This window comes from Chaetura pelagica, unplaced genomic scaffold (assembly GCF_000747805.2).
Source record: "Chaetura pelagica isolate M959 unplaced genomic scaffold, ChaPel_1.0 scaffold116, whole genome shotgun sequence".
In the NCBI taxonomy this organism is placed as follows: Eukaryota; Metazoa; Chordata; class Aves; order Apodiformes; family Apodidae; genus Chaetura; species Chaetura pelagica.
This window is the reverse complement of record NW_009953655.1, coordinates 3,270,971-3,289,156: the sequence shown is the minus strand read 5'-3', so window position 1 is coordinate 3,289,156 and position 18,186 is coordinate 3,270,971. Positions and strand designations below refer to the sequence as shown.

At 37.0% G+C, this 18,186-nt stretch overlaps 1 protein-coding gene across 5 annotated transcripts in view; it reads left to right on the top strand.

The window, feature by feature from the left end:
- The window catches only part of ZFYVE28 (zinc finger, FYVE domain containing 28), a 77,643-nt gene that overhangs the window by 33,863 nt on the left and 25,594 nt on the right, over window positions 1-18,186 (top strand). For 2 of the 5 annotated variants that reach the window (XM_010000252.1, XM_010000251.1), the window contains 2 exons: window positions 2,855-4,137; window positions 6,217-6,228. In XM_010000252.1, the coding sequence (XP_009998554.1) occupies window positions 2,855-4,137; window positions 6,217-6,228 (1,295 nt within the window). Of the gene's footprint in view, window positions 1-2,854; window positions 4,220-6,216; window positions 6,229-11,968; window positions 11,981-13,562; window positions 13,668-18,186 lie in introns of all 5 variants that reach the window. The other 3 variants (XM_010000250.1, XM_010000248.1, XM_010000249.1) reach the window with 3 other exon arrangements.

Here is an 18,186-nt window from a genome sequence, read left to right as displayed (position 1 = left end):
TGAGGAAAATGAACATATTTCCTTTGACTTTAAAGCAGGATTATTTCTCTGTTGAAATGGCAGAGTTGGTGGGCTACCACATGTAATCCAACTGATTATATGTAGCAGCTCTTGCAGGACAGTATGAATTCAGTTTACCTAAAAAGATACAGAAACTGTCAGCTTATTTCCTTTATTTTTTTCTTAATCAAGCTTTATGTGCTTGTACTCAAAACTGCACACAGTTGTTTTTAAATTTTGAGGTGGCGTTACTGGCAAAAGCAAGTAATTCATTACTCAAGTCAATTAAGCTAGCCAGCATAAAGTAAATATGTATTTCCAGCACTTACTTGCAGCGAATGTGTGAAACCTGTGTCAGATAGCTCTGAGCAGTCAGACTCTTCTCTGTGTCTTCAGAAAAAAAGCAGAGCAGCTCTGGGCACCCAGACATCCAGGAATCCCAGATGCAGAGCTGGGATGTTCTAGAGACCAAATAAAACCACAGACTAGATGCTGAAAGTCAAAAGATTAAAGATTAGATTTTCCCTGGGCCCATTTCATTCCCTGATGAACTTGGATGGAAAGCAAATTTCTTTGAATGTTGCTACTATAGTTATAGTTAATATTTCTAGTATTGCTCATTCTTACTTTGTGTTTAGAGAAGAGGGTGTAACTGGTGCATAGAGAAGCATAGCTCATGTTGACTGATCAGTTCCTGGTACATTTGTTTTCATCCATGCAAGAAAAGGTCTCTAAGGATTATTGAACACCTTGGCTCAGAAATCCCGGAGCTACAGGCTCTGGAAGTCAGTAGGATACACTCAGCTGTGTTCACTGTGTGCTTGTCCCCTTCTTATGCTCTTCCTTAGAATCTATTTTCAGAGACAGGCTTCTCTACTTGCTAGACTCTGGCCTGAACCAGAAGTAAGTTTTTAATATCTTTGTGTAGGTTAAACCTGTCTCCAGAGATGGAGTCTCCACAACCTCTCTGGGCAGCCTGTTCCAGTGCTCTGTTACCCTTACAGTAAAGAAGTTTTTCCTTATGTTTAAGTTGAGCCTCAAGTGTTCCAATTTATGACCTTGCCCTTTGTCCTGCCACTGGACACCACTGAAAACAGTCTGGTCCCATCCTCCTGACACCCACATTTTAGATACATACCAGCATTTTCTAGTTGTAGTGTGACAGATAGCAATACTGGTTTATTGCTCTGATAGGTAAGTGGCTCTAAAAAATATTGGCCATTCTCCTTTTTTTATTCATTTGTGGCTGAAAAAATTGTCAAACTTTGGAATCAAATATGCATATGGAGCTATTTAAAGAAATACTGACTTCTCTATTAGGGATTGTGGAAACAAGTGGAAAGAGGATGGAATGTTGTTGTTATAGTTCTTGTTGTTCTTACTAGCTACTTTTCCCATAGGCTTAGAATGTTTTTCAGATTCATTTAACTCCTACATAAAAGCATAATTCTTTTTAAAAATGAAGATTCTAATTGTATGCAATGTACAAAACAATAAAAATGTGTAGTCTGTATTTATTCTGACTTAAGTATGCTTATCCAAATGGTTACCTTTTTAAAAAATTGTAGAGTAGCTGATACACAAGTCAGATATTACTGAAATATTTCTTGGGCAATTTGATCTTTTAGTGATGGTACTTGGAAAAATATTTGGTCTCCAAGTTACTAAGTTAAGAATACAAGCTATTGACTGGAAATCAAGATATGAGATGTGCTGAATGTTTCTTTGGGGGCTTTTTAGTCCTGTTGTTTAGACTGAAGTCACTCCGTTAAGGGAATTATTTTAATATGTGTTATTACTATTAGTGTTGTTATTATTGCTGTTATTATCATCATCATACCAGCTGTGTGCTACTTGCTAGCCAATGATTTCTGAATACATGAGGAATAACAGGCTTCTAACCTCTTTTTAAACAGAAGATCTTGCTGTTCCCATCCCTTAATTTTTGCTAAAATATACTTGTTAGTCTTTAAAAATGTTGACAGGAGTTCTTGTCAGAGGATGTTTTTATATGTGGTTTCCCATTGAGAAGCATCATGTAAATCAAATGCAGACCTAAAATTAAGAGCTGTTGTGTCTGTGGATTTGTTTAAAGTTATAAAGCACTTGAACATAGCAGCCTCAAATAACACTTTATTTTTAGGTGCTTGTAGTTCTAAATTTCAATACTGATGACATGTGATAACATAATAGATGCTGCGTGTGTCTAGAAAACATAGTTTAGTAAATATCTAAATGTTTGCTTTTAGGCCTGCCTGATTCTTAGCATCATGCAAAAGCTTAATTCCCCAGTGACTGAGTTGTGTGTTTGAGGCAGGAGAGAGCCAACTTCCAATCCCTGTTTCAGTGAACAGGCTTCCAAGACATCAGTGTTGCATAAGCAATATTACTGGTTTTAATTAATTAATTTATCCGAGAGTATGTGAAAATTGTAGTACTCTTGCAGAATAATTTTCAGAATTTAGTACAAAGGATGGCAAATTAGTTTGCTAGTCAAAATAAAATTTGTGAATTAAAAATTAAACCAACAAAATATATCTAATTGTGGATCACACTTTAAGTAGATGGGGGGGGTAAGATCCTTTTTTGGATGTGTTCTGATTTATTCTGGGGCTTCATTGCAAGGATGTAAACTAATTGGTACCCTGTATTTGCACAAGCAATCTCAAATTCAGGCATCAGCAATCCCATGCATTCTGAATATGAATGTCAAATGCACCTGGAGTTACATAGCTGAAAGTTCCTGTGCCCCAAATTTCTGGATTTCTGTGCTAACACTAAAAGCTTTTTTAAAATCTGCAACATCAGTGCCTCCTATAAATGCAAAGTGGTGTGTATATTTCTTCATTTTCAGGGATCTACTTCAGACATTAACTGAGGATGAACTGCACACGTTGGAGCGTAACCTCTGCATCTCTCAAGATTTGGATTTTCCTGTCAGATCAGATCCTGAAGTACCGTCTGTCATTGCACCAGTTGTAACTGCAACTTTGCCTGCTCAGGAGCTTTCAGCAAAAGCTGAAAACACAGAGGCTGAGCTGGCTTGTTCTATGCAGTATGATGAACAGGAGCTGGAACAGCTGAACAGGATGGTACACAGAGTTGGAGATGAAATGTCTTCTCTGCTTTCCCCTCCAAGCATCTGTCAGTCTCCAGCTCACAGACCTAGCCTGAGAAATAGTTCTAGCACAGAAGCTTCACCAGTAAGACACCATCTTGACAATTTAAGTGATGAAGAGGACAGAGTGTTTTTTATGGATGACCTAGATGGAGCAGGAGAAGCTCTTGCTGGGTTGGATTCAGTAAGTGATACATTTGCTTGGGTGAATAACCCTTGCCATGATTCAAAACAGAACCTGCAATACAGGGACGCTTTGCTGTATGAGAATGGCCATGAGACAGAGGAAACTTTGCTTTTAAAAGATGCTGCAAGTGACTTAAGCAATAATAACAATATTGAAGATAGCCGAGAAATGTCTGGCATTTCAGTTCAGAATTCATGCAGCTGTCTAGAAGGTCCAGACTCACAGTTATACCTCAATGGCTGGGATGCATATGCTGATGATGCAGAAATGGCAGAAGTGATAGCTCACAGGACAGGGGGAATGAAAATATCTGCTACTGTAATATTCAATCCGAAGTCTCCCTCTAGCTCAGAATCCCCAGTAACAACTCCAGAAGCAGCGATTAGTTGTGTCCCTGGATCTGCTAATCCATTAACAAATGAGGAGGAGGATGAATCCCATAAACTCAGTATAGCTGCCACAAACTGTCTAATTAATTCCTGTGTGTGTTGTGGCAGCTGTGAAGACAGCAGGGAGGATAGTGTTGGAGGTCTAAAGACTAAACATTCTGCAGGAGGTGTTGTAAATGCTTCATACACGTTAGTAAAATCTAAGGAAATGGACCATGTAGATAACTTGGACAATTCAGTCCCTACACAGGAAGCATTAAAACCCGAAACTTCTGCTTTGTTAGCAGAAAGAGACTTTGGCAGAGAAGAGCAAAAACTGCCAGTCTCCTCTAAGTGCCTGGCACATTCCTCAGGTTCTCAGGTAGGAGCAGAAAATTACTCACAAGGAGAAGCAGAAAGCATCTCAAATGAGCAGAAGAAGTGGGAAAAGAGAAAACAACAATGTGAGAAAAAACTGGACAACAGCGAAGATGCCAGTACTGAAAGAACAGCAAAGGAAGATGTAAAGTCAAGATCTAGTTCAAGGTAAGAGCAACTTGGTGTTCTGATGGTAATTTGCATGTAAATAAATTCCTATATCTTTGTACTTTAGTGATTGGTGTATAATTAATGTTGATTTTAAAGAAAATAATGTGTAGCATGATTAAGGAGTTTTTCAATATACGTATATCATGCAGGTGGCTTTTTATTGTACTTCATCAGCTTTTTGGAGAACAGTTGGAGAACACGTGGATTTTAATTGCATGATGTGTCTATATCATTGAAATCAAGTATACTAATCTTAACCAGTTCAATGTAAAAAAGAATGCAGTACTACTAAACAGTACCTGGATCATTGCCTCTGTTTGTAATCAGCTGTTTTGCAGTGTGCCTGGCAGATACTAAAAAGTTAACTTATGCATCAATGCATGGGATTAAATTGGGATCTAAGCACATCTTAACCTTGGCTTCATTTGAGAGATCTCATCATGTTGCCTGTGGGCACAACTGCATTTGTGAATGTACTGAAGGAGCCTAATAGAGTGCAGAAGCAGCTTTTAAACCTATTGGACCATGTCAACCAAAATGGATAGAGGAATAAAGTTCATGGATTAACGGTCTACATACTTAATGACAGTAAGGACATAACAGGGAGAAACCATAATAATAGTTGTGTTAAAGAAAATGCCATGCTTCAGCTCAACTTTGATGATACACTGGCAATCCTACACACATCAGTAGGAAACCAGACTTCATTTTGGTTTACTGTTTAGAAGATAACCTGTTTAGTGGTAAGTAATGTCCTCAGTTTCCCTGAAGTATTAATATCAAAGCAGAGGGAAGACATTAAATAGAAGTAATTTTTGTTTTCTATATTCCTATGACAACTTTCTTCCTTTGTGCCTTACTGTGTCAGTACTGTGGGGATTGTATGTGTCTTGCTGAATGTCCCTTGTTATGTCTGTCTAGAGTTCAGGGTAACACTTGGGGTTAGCTTGAACCATGAAGCATTGCCACAGTATAAATGCTCCAGAAATAAATGTTTGTTTAATAACCTACCAACTGAATTATGAAATATTTCTGAAATATTTTACTGGTTGTGGAAATAGAATCAAGACTTCTTTGTGCTGGAGTTAATTCCTCTTACAGGTAAAACACAACTTAGTGTGTGCAAAACTTGACTTTTGAGGTGGCTATTTTATCTTCCACATTATTCTGAGTATTTGCAATCTTGGGCTTGTAAGTATGATCAGATTCAAGGCCTTACATCAGAGTTTCTGAATAGACTTAATTTTAAGAAGCAATTCACAAATTAATGCTGAAAAGTAATTAGTGTGTGTTTAATTAGTGTGCTGATAAATCATACATCGTTTACAAAGCTCAGACAATTTGTCTACTAATTTTTGTCTTGGGTGTAGGGTATTAAGTGCAATTTGTGCGAACTAGTCTACAAAATATAATATTATATGTTTCTTTTTCAGCCTTCCAGAGTTTGTAGATGTAGTAACCTCTTCTGCACATCCTTGTCTAGCCTCCATTGATAATGTGTAAAAACTGTATGAGTATTGTCCTTTTACAGAGTTCTGTAGGTCTGTGTTCTTCTGTCTTTGTGTATTCTGAACCTAGATCTGAAGAGCTTCATTGAACAGCTCCTACTTCCTGCCTGGCCTCTCCACACTGGCTGTGATTTTGTAGACCTCAGTCACACTTGGCCTACATAGTTACTTGTTGTGGTTGGAAAAGTTGCCGCCTACTTGATCAGAAGTTTGTCCATAGCTTTGATAATTCCTTTTGTCTTGCTCTAACCCTTTTTCAGTTACACTGTTTCCTCTTAGTAAAGTGAGTCAGAACTACTCAAGATTTGAGCAAACCATGGATTTGTAGACTGGCATTGTCATCTTCTGTTGTTTTTCCAGTGGTTCTCAATATTTGACTTTTCAGTATCGGCCAAGTAGTGAGCTGATGTGTTTTTGAAGTGTTCTGCCTAAGCCCTAAGACCCTGCTCAGAGCTCAGAGACTGTCATTCTACATCTGATGCTAAGGTGGTTCTCCTTGTGTTTACCGGTTGAATCTCATCTTGCCATTTTGTTGGCAAGCTACTCAGACTTTAAGATCCTGTGCAGTTCTTCAGTCTACTCTTGTTATTACCCTGAATAATTTTGTAACATTCCAGACTTCATTGTTCTTCCCTTTTTTGCAGATCATATGTGAAAATAAAACCTGCACGGTCCTAAAGACCTTCAGTGGTGACATCCCAATCTTCTGAGAAGTTGTCCTTTAGCAGCTCCTCCTTATTTATGGTTTAAATTATTTATCCATTGGTAGCCTCTTTCTTTTATGCTGTAGTGCCTTAGTTTTATTACAGGCCTTCAGCTGAGGTGTTTTGGCAGAACATACTCGGAAATCCAGATGTTGCCAGCTGAATTGTGATTCTTCACAAGCTTCTTGACCCCTTCGTAGACCTCTCAAGAGGTTCCCTCTGCAGCAGCCATGTTACTTCTTCCTAGCCAGATTTTCACATTATTGTCTGCCTACAGGAACTTTGGGTATATCCTGGGAAGTTGTTTGGCATGAAGAATAGGCTTGCAGAACTAGAGTTGTTTGAATCCCCTTGGGGTCCATTTTCTTTTTAGAGAGCTCCAGGCATCAGGGAAGTTTTAAACAGGAGGTTGTTAATTCATCTGGTTCATTCTTGTGTTCTCCTAAAACTCTTGGGCAAATATTTTTTAATATTTACTTAACAAGCTAGTGAGTTTTGTCTGTTTGCACCATGGCCTCTGCCACAGTTCCTTTGTTAATTGCATCTAATTCTCCCTATTCATTATTAAGACTACCGTGCATCTGTTATTAATTGGCAAATTTCTGTCTTTGCAGAAGTGGAGAAATAGGGATGGAAGTATTTTGTTACTGGATTGTTGTGCCTTTAAATGGAAATTTCTGTTACTAACTCCTTTGGTATATTCTATGAGATGGAGATGCTGGGAATTTACTGAGGACTAGATTAAAAAATTTGTGTAGATCCTTAGTTTCTCATATCTATTTATAGATTTGGTTCTTGCTTCTGAATCATTAGTCATGTTATTAGCAAAAGAGAGAATTTGGTTACAAAACAGAGTTTTGTGGACCTGTTCTTACTCATGCTGCTGGGTGGTGACTAATCACTGCTTTTCAATGGTGTTTTAAAATTGGAAAATCATATTAGGCTTCTGCGCCTGCTCCCCATTACATGCTTTTGAATGCCAGCTTAACCACAGGGAAGGTGTTGGAGACAGTTGATTATTTTCAGAATGATGGACCCATTAGCCAGAACAATAAGCAATCTAATATACATGAAATAGCTGCAGAATATGCTCATTCATCAAACTGTTAAACGTATTTACTCTCTAGTTAACTGCAAGTCACCAACTAGGAGAAGAAAATTTTCTTTATCTGAATCAGGCAGCTGTCAAATATGTACATTATGACACAAACTGTTTCTTTTAGTACATCAGTTTTTCTACAATGCTGTGTGACGTTGTTTATAGGTATAATTTCCATGATCCAGTCAGGTTTACTATCATTAATCTGTTAAGTTTGGAATACCTGGTATTTCAGGCTTCTCTATCTAGCCTCAGTATTCAGTGGAGTTTAAGATACAGATTAATTACGCTTCCACTTAAGATTTGGGTGATGACATGTACTCATGAATTTGGTTTTTAAGTCATAGCTGATGTTATGTCATTCTCAGTTATTTGCTTGTAAGTATTTTAAAGGCATAAAACACAAAGGGCACTGAGAATTTTGGGCAGCAGCATTAATGAGATGCAAATACAACAAAAGTGCCAGGAAAGATGTAGTTAGTATCTGATCTATTGCAAGGACAATGTGGTAAGTAAAGGCTGTCATGTAGCAAAACGAACTGTTAAAGGGGGGGAAATAATGTAAGAAAAGCGTAAAAGGTGATAGAACCATGCAAAGCAGCATTTGGTATAGTTTTGTGCCTGCTTTTTCCAAGAGGAAAGAAAGGTGCAGAGTGTGAAGATCCTGTTTATTCTGGTATTTTGGAAATACTTGGCTTTCTCTTCTTTCCAGAGTTGAAGAGTCCTTGTGAAACTGTTCATTCTTGTACATGTTCCATGAAGTTTGGCATCTTGCTTCATATTTTCATGCAATGCAGGTTTTTTTCTGTTTTAAATACTGGATTCTGTTGTGTGTTTATCTACATACTGACCTTGCAACACTTCTGATAGTAAACTACTCTTAAGCTTAAGTGTTTCTCCTTTCCCATGCAGGTCTAGCTTAAATTATACCCTTTTTTTTCCCCATTTTCCTTGAACTTAGTTTGTTTGGTGAGTGTTCCTTGATGAAGCCTCTTACAGTGCACCTGAGAGTTGGCAAAACTAACTGAAATGTGTGGCAAGGAGATCTTATCTTCACACATCTTGCAAGCTCTAGCTGTGTCCCTTGGCTGTTAGATGTGCCATCACATTTGTTTGAGGGGGCTGAAAAAATAGAATGTTTTGCTGTGTAAGGAGGACGAATGCTTTGCTATTTGAAAGAACATGTTTTGCTGTTTGTTGATCTGTGTTGCAATTTTAGAGTAAGATGAAAAATGTATTTTTCTCCAGCTTGTTATTCAAGTTGTCCTGTTTCTTAGTGTTGCACTTCTGTAGTCTAAAATAGTGTATATTGTAATATAAAGTAAAAAATAAATACAAAATAATTTTCCTTGGCATATTAAAATGGCTTTGTAAGAAGATGAACACCTGTTTTATACAGTTGGTTTCTAATTTTGATTTTTCTGCCTGTATTTTTTTCACTTCTTAGCATCATGTGACAAGTATACATGTTTTCAGTACAGCAACTTTAAGATAAGCGTGGAAAAGAAGCATTTGTATTTTGGGGATGGCTAGGATTTACATTTTAAAAACCAAAACCAAACCCACACAAGTTACCTTTCTAGCTTGTCTTTTACCTTAGAGCATTTGATTTTGTAAGTGCTGCTTTATCAAAACTAGATTAATTGATATTGCAGTGCAAATTAACTTGATTAAAGGTCTTAAATTCATTCTCTGCCTATAATTTGCCCATCACAGTAAGACTTAAGAAAATTTTTTGTCTTTGCATGACAAAGTTGCCTTTTCCATAAAAATTAATAGACAGGTGTGCACATTCATATAAACAAAAAAATGTCTGCTTAATGTCTATATCGATTAGTCTTTTAACTACCTATTCAGGAAGAAGAACACTTCTCATCAGCAAGAAAGAAACAGTAGTTGATTGGGAACAAAGTATTAGCCTTTCAACTGCAAAACTTCCCTCATGCTATCATTTGACTGTTGATATAAATTCTTCTGGTATTGTTTCTTTGCTGTGTGTAACTGGCTAGATTCAGATTAAGTAAAAATTAATTTTTTCAGACCCTTCCCCCCTTCTTTTTAACAGTACAAGTTTCAAGTGAAAAGTGCCAGTGTTTGACCTTGTCTGTTGAATGCTAATTTTTTTTTTATCCAATTATGTGACTGCTGGTATAAAGCCTTAGCATACAGATAAAGTACATCAGTCTTTTGTAACAGCTCCCTTTTTACTAGGTCCATGTATCAAATGCAGCAACAGTGAACTGTATCAACTCTCAACATACAGATTCCTGAAATGAGGATAATAGGTGAAACAGTTTTAAAGCCACTTATTTGAGTGGATTTGGTGTAGCTGACAGATGAGGCTTTATAGAGTTAGCTCTCATGTATTGTGAGGTAGAGAAGATCTGTGCCAATTAGCTAATGTAACATGAAATGTAACTAACTCCAGTAATAAAATTTATGAAGAAACAATCTCCTGAAACAATGAGAGGTTTAATTAAATATAAGATGCTGGAAATATTCCAATATAAAAGAGCACACAAACCAGGATGAAGGTGGCTCTCAGTTTGGGGTTGGTGTTCTTTGTGATTTTTTGGTGTGTTTTTTTTTACTTAGAGCAGTTGCAAAAAAATGGCTATAAGCTCTAATGGTTCATTAGTTCAGTCTGCCAATATTCCATTAAAAGAGGCAGCCATATCACCCCATCTCTCTTTGGTCTGTTGCCTCAAATCTTTATATTTTTGTCAGAAACGCTGAGGAATTCTACCTTGATGAGCATGGATGGTGGTTTTATCCCATGCTAGAATGTAACTTTTAAAACAGCACTGTAGGCGTTTTTAAGACCTCGCAAATGCAACTTTTGCCACTTTACACAGTTTAAACAATCCTGTGAATCCAAAACCAACATGGTATTAGTTTCAAATGAGCATGAGGTGCAGTGAAGTTCAGGTTGCCTCTGGGCTGATGTGGGAAGGAAGTGTTAGCTGCTGTCAGCTTCAGAGTGTATCTGTGCCTGTACCATCTCTTCTGTAATTGTGCTAATGAACACGTGCACTGAGCTGCCATCAGGTGATAACAGGAATCATGAGTGGGGAAAGCAGGTCAGTTCACCTCAGGATCTACCAGCATCTTAGAAAAGCTGAGAGAAACTTCAGGCAGACACCAATGAGAAGAAAATTCTACAAAGAGGTATCCTGAATCTGTGTGCACTGAGAGAGAGTGCAGTGAGTATGTCAGGAGTCTTTTTTTCCTTGTTGCTGTTTTTTTGGGAAAAAAAAGCTATTTACTACAACACTGAGAAGGTGTAAAGCAGAGTTATCATTATTGGATTCCCATTTCTTGGCACTAAATAAACGCAGAATTTCTTACCTGAAGAGCTACAGCCTGAGTATGAACCAGAACTAAACGTCATAAATAATAAATATTATTTCTGGTACAAAAATGTAATCTGTATTGGTACTCAGGAGTGAGATAAATATTTACATGTAGTTGTCAAAACTGCACATCCTTCACTACAACAAAATAACCTCTGAGTGTGGTTTGTGTCAACTGTGTCCAAGCAGGTTCCATTGCCAAATAATGACTGACCAGATGGATATCTAATCCTGAAGTCAGCAGATGCCTCAGCATGGCCAGATTTGCACATCAAGCAAAAGATGGAGTACTGGAAAACGAAGGCATTTATGCAGCATTTTAGAATGGCAAATGGTGTTCAGACAAGGCTTAAAAAGATGGAGCTGATGAGAGAAAGTTATGCTAATAGGGAATGGGTAGATGTGAGAGAGGATTTAAATGAAGTGGGAAGAACAAGCATGGAGAAGAGGTATGAGATGAGGCTTATTAGCTGATCAGAGAAACATGCATGAAGATGAAATAACAGTAGCATTGTGATCTTTGATAGTCTGGTAAACTGGTCATGCACCATTATATTCTGAGGTTACTCATCAGGTTTGCTGATTATCAGGGTCTAACCCATTGTGCCTTCTCTCTCACTTTGCCTTCTGCTTTGGGCTGTCAACTCCACAATGTTAGCTCAGAACAGAAAGTGATTCTGTTACCTGGGACATTGTTGACAATAAAAATTATCCATTCTTAAGAGAGATTATTTGCCTTGATTTCAAATGCATCAGGCAGAGCTCCACAGAAAGCACTGCAGGACAGCAAACCTGACATCCTTTAGAAGTGTTACTACCAGTATCAGCTGGCAGGATTTGGAAAAATAACTGGAAAAATCTGGAAATGGCCAGGAAGGGAGCAAGAAAAAAAATATGTGCTGAGTTTGCTAGTTGTTCTTGTTTCCTGATTCTGCTGCTCAAAGATTATTTAATTCCGAACAATACATTTCATCTTTGTAAGACAGCTTCTCTTGCTCAATCATGCTGTGAAATCACATGCTAATGGTTTTTTAATGTCATTTAGCTGTCATAAAACAGGTAGTAAAAGTACATTTTAGTAGCATGACCATATTGTAAGATTGGATGGGTAAAGGTGATGAGCTATAAAAGACTAAGCTTTTGTTTAAATGCATATATCTCTTCATAATGAGCAGAAATAGCAAGGGAAATTATATAAAACGCATGAAAGTTAAATAGATTTTTGTTCAAGTCTGATAAAATTATTTTCTAGCTGTGACAGCTCTCCTTTCAACTAAAGCATAGTACACTTGGGATTTATTTTCAAATTGGCAATCAGAAACAAGGAACATGGAGGGGTACATTTTCTAAGCCATTGGTGGGAGGTATGCAAACAAATCCTATTATTTCTTAGTGGGATTAGAGTACATACTTTTTGTACACTACTTTGAAGAATTCCTCTTAAGCATTCTTCTAGATGTTTAGCTGCAAAAATAGCTAAAATACTAAATTTGGTAAAATAAAAGAATTTGGAACACTGGCATAGGCTTACAAATCAGAAGAGCATAAAAAAACCTGCTAGTAATTGTGGAGAACTAAGGTAATATAATCCTGACCTATATAATTACATCTCTTTTAACTAAAGATATTTCTTAAGTTTCTCTCTGCATTGTCCAAAGATTTCTGTGGACTGAATATTTGAGTTCAGCAAACTCAAAGGATTCTTTTGCAGTGCCTAGAGCTGATACAGCTTTGATACCTCTGGTCAAGATCATATATTTTCTTATCTAGTATACGTTTTTTTTCAGCTTGTGCAGTTTTCAATAGCTGAGCAGTAAGTTATTACTGAAACAAAAAAATTGGTTTTTCCAAGATAGTTCTGTAGTGCTTATGAAACTGTTTTTGATCTTCTAATCCTAGGTTGTTGATAATGTAAAATCTTAAACGATAAGTTACTTTTAAAGGTTTTTCATTAGCCCAGGGATGCCAGAGACAAGTTGTGTACTGTTGATTTAAATTATTCATATCCTTTTACTTAGTAGCTGGTGGATTTCCTCTAATGAAGTGTCAGTGGTTTGCTGTGGGACTGCTCCCCCTTGCTCCTCTGCTTGTTGTAAAGCACAGAACCTGAGGTACACATATGGCAGTTACAGGGACTGAGCAGATTTAGAGATGGGGGTATTATCTTCATCTGCCTCACTGAAGAGTCAGCCTTCTGCTTTCTCACAGACTTTTTCCTTCCCATTGGAAGGAAAATCAGATCAGACTTACCATGCTGTTTCAGAAGTTCTTGATGCTTACTGTTAGGTTATCTTGGCCTGAAACATGCAGTGACTTTATGAACTTTTCAGTTTTGATGTGTCTTTGCTATAACATTAAGCCACAGTTAGCAGCATGGGCAGGCTATTCCCTCAGTATCATATGAAAATGTAAGGTCCTTGATTCTTTCCTGAATGTCTTTACCATATGACATGAATTAAATTGAAGATTTTTATAAAATGTGTGCCCGCTGACTTTGCCGAATTCTCTGTCCTTTGAGGAAGAACATAGAGTAGGTTGGTATCATTTTCTGAAGAGCAAAAAACCTGCCAGTTTACTCTCATTTCTGTAAAATCCTTGGCAAGCCATGAGTTACCACAGTGCTGTTTTTTGCCTTTGTTTGCTTCAGCAGTTCATTTTGTTTCCATGTTTTTTCAGTTCTCAGGATGGCTTACGTGATTCCCCCCTCAGCTCCATCTCCAGCAGTGACTATGAGAGTGTTTCTGTCACTACATGTAGTCTCTCCAGCATATACGCTCTGAGGTAATAACATCATTTCACAGTCAGATTTGACAAATGGTATTTGGATTATGCTTTGTTAAAAAATTTCATTGAATTAACAATCAAGTGACAGCAACACTTGTGAGTATTCTTCCTTTTGAACAGCGGGTGCATTTTTATTTCTAGCATTTTTCTCCAGTGCTGTGGAAATTGAGAGGCAACTATTTACATAAAAGTTGTCATGCATATAGCAATGAATGATATATGTCCATGATCTCCCTTCAGTTTGTCTACACAGCATTTTTTAAGAGACTCCAGGTTTTAGCTTGAACAGTACCAGAAGTTTGTCTTGGTTAGATCTTGGCTTTCTAGAAATTGTTTTTTCTGTTTTGTTATTTTACTTTGTAAAATGAAGGGGAGTGTTCCAGTGAGAAATAATTTAAGTTCCACAGTGCTGTTGGCCAAAATTTCCTAGGAATACTAGTTTATAGTCTCTTCTTCTGAAATCGCATTTGAGTTTTAACTTTGAATAATTTTGTTCAGAGCACTCAATGATAATAGAGGAATGAAGTTTAGTGCAGAGAAATGTTACTAAAGTAGAAATGTGGGTTCTTTGCTTTTTTTAGGGTATACATAACATACATGTATGTGATCTATTGCATACATTGTGTGCAATAACATTATTACTCTGGTACAGGCAGATTGAAATACCACTATTTCTGCTGAGGTAGATAATCTTCCCCTACTTCTTGTCCTCTGTTTGTCTCTATCCAGAACTACATTTGAACATCAGAAATTCCCAATTATGTCTAGCTTTGGGGATAGAAGAGACAGTTAAAAGATCTCTTCTAGCAGTGATAGAGGAAATAATTCATATAATGATAGGTATTTTTTTAGAATGTGCACATCTTCAGATTCAATCTTTGTATGGTTTGAAAATAAGGACAGAAGCATGCAGCTAGAACTATTTTTCATGGGTTTAGTTTTGAAATACATTTCTGACTGCTCTTCAAACAAAATCCAATTTACCTGCATGCAACACTTGCCATCTTCCAAATGCTGTATACACCAGTGAGACTGTTTCACACGGGGCTGTTTGAACAGACAATAGAAGTAATCTCCATTATTATTCAGGAATAGCTGGAGCAGGGAGAATAAGTCTTCATTAGGTGCCTTTTCAAGGCCTTACTGCAGTACCTTTGTATTTTAGAATTGTAGTTGCTACTGTACTGATGCTTAGGTAAATTAGATCTGTCTTTTCCCTTTTGTCCGATTGTGTTTTGCTTGAAATTTGATTTATAAGGCAATATTTGTACACGTACATTGTGCTTTTTTATCACTGACCTGTAGCCTTGTGTCTCTTGTGTTTCTGCATCTGATTGATATTACAAGAGGTCTAGCTTTTGGTAGTTGATGGTCCTATAAAAAAAACCCAACTGTCTGCTTGATGATACTAGTACGAATTCCTCTTTTGAAATACTTAGTTTAAAAAATTTAAACTTACTTTAACAACTTAATAAAATAAAAGAAGAAAAAAATTCAAAAGCTTTAAATTTAAAAGAGTTTTAAAAGTTTAAAAACTTAGAACAGCTTAGAACTGCTTCACAGCAGTGTGTTCCTAGACCTGTGTGCATAGAAATGTAATATTCAGTGCATCTATTTCATAATACTTTAGACTATTATTTTTAAGGGGCTTCCCTCTTCTTTTATCTTGTATTATGTAGAGAGTTTTGCTTGGCTACTAAACTACTTTTGTAGAGTTGTAGCATTTGTTTACTACAACAAGCATGCTCCTTGCTAAGACAACCTCTACAAAATGTTATCTGAAATAACTTAAGTTCTCCATAATACCAATGTGCATATCCAAAATCATGCTTAAATTGTTGTCTTGATTTTTTTTTCTCTCTGAAATGGGCTATTTTAATATACTGAATTTCTTACTATTTTCATTTAAGAACAGTTAGAAATTTAAACATAACATTTGCAGTTTTTTTCTGAAAAATAAGTAGCTAAACATAGAATTCTTGAAATGCATTTTTTTTTGTCTTTTCAGCCTCCCATGAATCATAAACAATTCCTTTGTGCTGTTAGGTAACCAATACTGAGGATTAAAGTCACCTTGTCAGATTGCAGTGTGTTTTGGTTCTTTCAAACAATTCTGCCCTGGTAGCAAAACCAGCTTAGCTAGAATAGCAGTGTTGAATTAACTAGTAGTGTATTAAATAGCATAGGCTGAATGGATTTGAAACAAGTAAGTATTGTATATATGGAATTCTATATATGTATAAATGTATTGTTTTCCAAGTGGAGAACTATGGAGAAAGATCCTACTTCTTGGATCCCAGAGAGCCATCCAACCCATGGGTCATCGTGTTTTTTTGATATTTATTGGGATGAAAAAGCTATTAGGAGCCATTTATGACCTGTTAAAGAAGGCTGCTTCAAATCAGCCTGTAATTTACTGCCTTAGACTTTTTCTGTCATCAACCAGTACTGTGTAATTTTTTGAGCTATATTCATCCCGCATAATTTTAGCCACCAAACTGGTATACTTACATTAGGAGTTTTGCTGCTGTAGGTTCCCCATTTAGTCAATGGGGAAAAGTGGAAACTTAGGCTAAGTGTGTAATTTATTGTAATCTGGGCCAAAGGTTTTCAGTCTTAAATCAGAACTATGATTGCATACTTTGCTTACTGACTGTGCTCACAGAGTAATTTGAAAACCATTTAAAACCTTGCTTGAGGTTTCTAGAGCACAAATCTGGAAAAAAAAAGGTACAGAGGGCTTCTCAAATGGTTTTGCTAAGGAGAGGTTGATTATGTCATTGGTTCCTGATCTGTGTAGAAGCTTCCTCCTTCATCTCAGAGGTCTGATGGTCAAGAAGTTAAATGTTCAGCCCAGCTCAGATGATTTGTTGCAAAATCTTCATGAAGCAGTATCTAGACTTGAGGTGCCCTTGTCAGCAGGTGACTTTCTCAGCAAAGAATGAATGTATTCCATGTGTTTCAGAAGGTTTCAGAGAAACTGTGGTTTTATGCAGCCTTGCAAGAGTACGGAAAATGTTTTTGTTACATCTCTGTGACTGTGGGATGATCCTGCTGACTTCAGTGAAAAGGAGATGTTTAAAACTAGAGCAGAAGTGGCTGTTGGTCCATTGTTAATATTAGCTCCAGGAAACAATCCATTCAGTTTTTCCTTTTTAATGTTTGGGAGTTTTTTTATTTCATAAATGTAATTTTTGGGACTATTTTTAGTATAACTATAACTTACTGAATTGCAAATAGACAGTTAATAAAATACACTGCTGGGACCTTATCCGTTTCAGTGTTGGAAGTAGTAAAATCAGTAGTTTTTAAAAATAATCTGCAGGAATTGGTTAGCTTTCAACATGTATTAGAATTATTGGGCAAATCCTGATACAGCCATGAAGGTGAGTGGAAACTGAAATAAAGGCTTTGCTAGCAAGAAAAGTGTTGTTTTGGGAGTTATGAGACGACAACAGAAGAACAAGGTAGTTAGAATTAGTTGATTTCAGGCCTCATTGGAGCTTTTGGTGTAAGGCAGTACAAGGGAGGAAGAAATACTGGTGAATTTGTATTCAAGGGTTTGCCTGCCTAGAGCACATGTTAAAGGCTACTTCTTCATTTTACAGTTATAATGAGCCAAGGAATGACAACTTTAAATAGAAGTAATAGTTTTTAAAATTAACGTTAATGATGCAATTGATGCCTTACCTGGTCAGCAGTCACTTTTTTTTATTTACATATGTCATTATGGCTGAAATATTGGTGTTTTCTGATATATTTTTCTACAGTTTTAGAGATTTATGAAATTTTGTGCTAAAGTATTAGCCTCTGTTATTTATAGTCTGTCAAAGGAGGTATCTAAAATGTATTGTGACTCAAATCTATGCCAAACCAGCAAGAGCCTGCCAGCAGTTAGAGTGCAATGTTTATCTGGTTATTTCTCTTAGAATATGTATTTGTGTACATGTGGGCAGAGCCCATGGTCATTGCTCTGCTGGATATAGTTGAAGGATATGTCTTAGTTGATTGCATGTCTTGAGAACATTTCTGCTAGTACAAACACACATGTGAAACAAAGCAAGGAAGGTTATCTTCATTTTTAAATGAGGTGGAATTTTGATTACCTGCTTCAGAAATAGAGGGTGTTTTGCAGGAGGCTGTTTGAAGCTACCTTACCAGTCAGTTCATAGCATCATAGAGTAGCCCAGATTAGAAGGGACTTCAAAAGCTCATCTGGCCCAACCTGTTGTGGGAAAGGGAGCCTAGATGAGATTTTCTAGCACCCTGTCCAATTGGACCTTGGAAACCTCCAACGATGGGGACTGTACCATGTCCCTGGTGAGGTTGTTCCAGTGATTGATGGTTCTTAGTCTAAAATATGTCTTTCTTACATCAAGATAAAACCTCTCCTGCTGCAACTGGTCTTCTTCATATGGCACCTTGTGTAGAGAGAGCTTCTATAGCCTTTCTGTAGCCACCCTTTACATATTGTAATCCTGTGTTGAGGTCCCCCCTGAACCTTGTATTCTCCAGA